The sequence below is a fragment of the Odontesthes bonariensis genome, chromosome 5 (genome assembly GCF_027942865.1).
Source record: "Odontesthes bonariensis isolate fOdoBon6 chromosome 5, fOdoBon6.hap1, whole genome shotgun sequence".
NCBI classification, from domain to species: Eukaryota; Metazoa; Chordata; class Actinopteri; order Atheriniformes; family Atherinopsidae; genus Odontesthes; species Odontesthes bonariensis.
Genome location: NC_134510.1, coordinates 15,789,056 through 15,791,930, shown reverse-complemented (window position 1 = coordinate 15,791,930; position 2,875 = coordinate 15,789,056). Strand labels below are relative to the sequence as shown.

The 2,875-nt window shown below is 39.8% G+C and overlaps 1 protein-coding gene across 1 annotated transcript; it reads left to right on the top strand.

The window, feature by feature from the left end:
• Nucleotides 1–211: 211 nt before the first annotated feature.
• LOC142380693 (nuclear receptor coactivator 7-like) lies at nucleotides 212–2,875 on the top strand. Its single transcript, XM_075466590.1, has 6 exons — nucleotides 212–323; nucleotides 668–817; nucleotides 903–1,055; nucleotides 1,152–1,247; nucleotides 1,377–1,450; nucleotides 1,635–2,875. Exons 1-6 carry the CDS (start codon nucleotides 255–257, stop codon nucleotides 1,771–1,773), a joined length of 681 nt encoding a protein of 226 aa, XP_075322705.1. The 5' UTR covers nucleotides 212–254; the 3' UTR covers nucleotides 1,774–2,875.

Here is a 2,875-nt window from a genome sequence, read left to right as displayed (position 1 = left end):
ATCCCTGAGATTATGGGAAATCCCACTGCCTATATATGGACATCCTTTTTCTGCTCCCCTCTGTGTGCCAGAACCAAGTTTCACTTTCCTGTAACGGAAGAAAGAAACAGAGCTAACCAATGAGCCGACATCCGTTCAAGCTTCCAACCAATGAAAGTGAAAAAAACCCATAGCGTATATAAGTGAGAGGCTGCCTTTAGAGAGCAGACATGTGGTACAGCAGAGTGCAGAACTTGACAGAGAAATCAGGAGCTATGAAGTTCATGTCAGAAAATATTAAGGTGCTTTATTTTGCCAGCAACTGTGTGGAGCCCTATGTTGAGGTGAGATTGCTATAGATGCTGATAATTTACCAGAAGGTTCCCATTTGTAAAGCAAAATTTGCTGTTCTTTGATTGTAAAATTGTTTGTCACGATCCATTCATAGATGCTTCCTGCTTATAATCCAGCAACATAACTGTCAGTTTGCTTGTGGGACTGGGTTAAAATAGCATCTTACTATCAAATCTAAATATAAATCTGGAGCTATATGAGCACTGTCTGTAAATCCACATGATCCTAAAGGAGAGGAACATTCTGAAAAGCAAGAATGGAACTATATGAGAAAAAAAAAGTTAAATCATATTTGTTTTCTCACCAACTTGTTTCATCTTGTTCTCTGTTGCAGATTATCACAGTGAAGGACTCCAAGCGTCGCCTCAGTCTCTGCAGTTCAGAAGACTCTGAGCCGGAGGAGCAAGAGTATCAGGAGGTTGATGATGCTCTCCCTGAGCTGAGCAGCCAGAGCCAGCTGTTAGATGACGGCCACCTGCAGAGAGTAAGTTATACGAGTTATATAAGCTTGAGAGGGCATCATCAGATCTCCAAGGACATCATTTAATCAACAACTTCTTTTCCAATAGCTCGCTGCTCACATGCCACCAAGGACCCAAGGTTATCCGTGGCATCTGGTCTACAGCACAGCCATCCATGGGAGCAGCCTGAAGACTCTCTACAGAAATATGGCTGATCTGGACAGCCCTGTGCTGCTGGTCATCAAAGACATGCACAAAAAGGTTTGCATCTTGGTTCCCAAAATCCCAAAGACTTTTCAGTACAAGTGCCGTCAAACTGAAATCTTGATTAACAAAATGCTGTGTATTTATTTTCAGGTGTTTGGGGCTTTTTCGTCTGATCCATTCAGAGTCAGTAAATACTGCTATGGTACCGGGGAGACCTTCCTGTTCAGCTTCAACCCTGACTTCCAGGTAAGAGTGGAATCATTTTTGTTACCTACACTATGGTTATTAGACTGTATCCATCATCGGGTTTGAGAGCAAGTTGTCCACAATGCTTGAATATTAGTTTCTTATGTTTTATCTTTGAATTTTCTGCAGCAATACAGGTGGAGTGGGGAGAACTCATACTTTGTGAGCGGCAACTTAGAATCTCTGCAGATTGGTGGAGGACGGTAAGTTATGTGCTCACTGATCTTTTCTGTAAAACATAGAAACATAGAAAAATGTAATTTGTCATAAAGTAATAATAATAAGACCATAAATGACTGTAAATAGTATTCTGGGATTTATCTGAGTTTAGAGATAACAACTTTTTCTATATTATATTATAAATTGCAATGTTTTACTTTTTGTTAGGGGTGGCTTCGCTCTGTGGCTGGATGCTGATCTGTACCGTGGTTCAAGCTTTTCCTGCCCTACCTTTCAAAATGCACCTCTGTCCACACATGAAGACTTTATTATTGAAGACATTGAAGTCTGGACTGTGCAGAACTGAATGGGAACATTTGAAATAATAAAAAAACTAAGCTGTCCTGTCTGGAAAACTTCAAGACTTCGAGGAAGACGTTTGGCTTAGCTCCTGCTTTATCCTGAGGGAGCGTTTGCCATCATCTCTGCAATCGGCTCCCGTAGCCAACGTGCAGCATGAGGTCTATCGGACTAGTTCTCACACTGGTCTTTCTGCTTGGCCGAACTGTATCTGGTAGAGACAAGTGGCTGCATGAATCCTGTAAATCAGGTTCCTGCTTTATGTTGAACTACTGCCTATTTATCAGCACCTCCATGCTAAGCCCAGAAAGTAGCTGGCATATCAAGCTTTAAGCCGTCCGTGCCCTGCTTTGATTATGGAGAGCATTATGACTCAAAGTTCACCCAATGTGTTGGATGAAAAGTCTGCAGCCACTGTAAGCACATTCAGAAACTAAACACTTTTTATTTAATTTTATATAATGTTGAAGAGCGATATTTTTCAATATATTTCTTCTTTTGGTGTGTGTTTACAATATTTCTGTTAAGTATACGTTGTACATCTATGTTTAAGTGTGCCTTTGTTCTCATGTTAAAGCCATTCTTTTATAGTAAAGACACTGTAACATCATAGGGATCAAATCAGCCTATTTGATCTCCTACAAGAGGTTTGGTTTTGATGCTAACTCCATTTGAAAACTACAGCAGGAAATAAAAGCAGGTTGAAAATAAAAAACCCTCTGAGTTGCACTACAAACAACTTGCTGTTGTTATCTGTGATGTTTGCTGTTTATAGAGGAAGGGACCTCAACCGTTAACGTCACCTCTGCTTTTGTAAATGACACACCTACATGCCTGTTTGGAGTACTCAGTACTACTCCTATTTGGAGAAAAAGTCAAGTTATTATTTTAGATCTTTTTCATGTTTTCTATTATCTAAATATTTAGATATTTTTCTCTACTAAAACTGAAGCAGGAAAGCAAAGTCAATTTTCATTTGCAATATATCTGTTAGGTTTGACTGCGTGTGTGTTTGTGTGTAAATCTGTGCATGACAGGCAGTGCTGGCGCTGCCACTGTTCTTTCTGAAAAACCACATTAAAAAACTTTGTCTTTCTTGTTTAAACTGA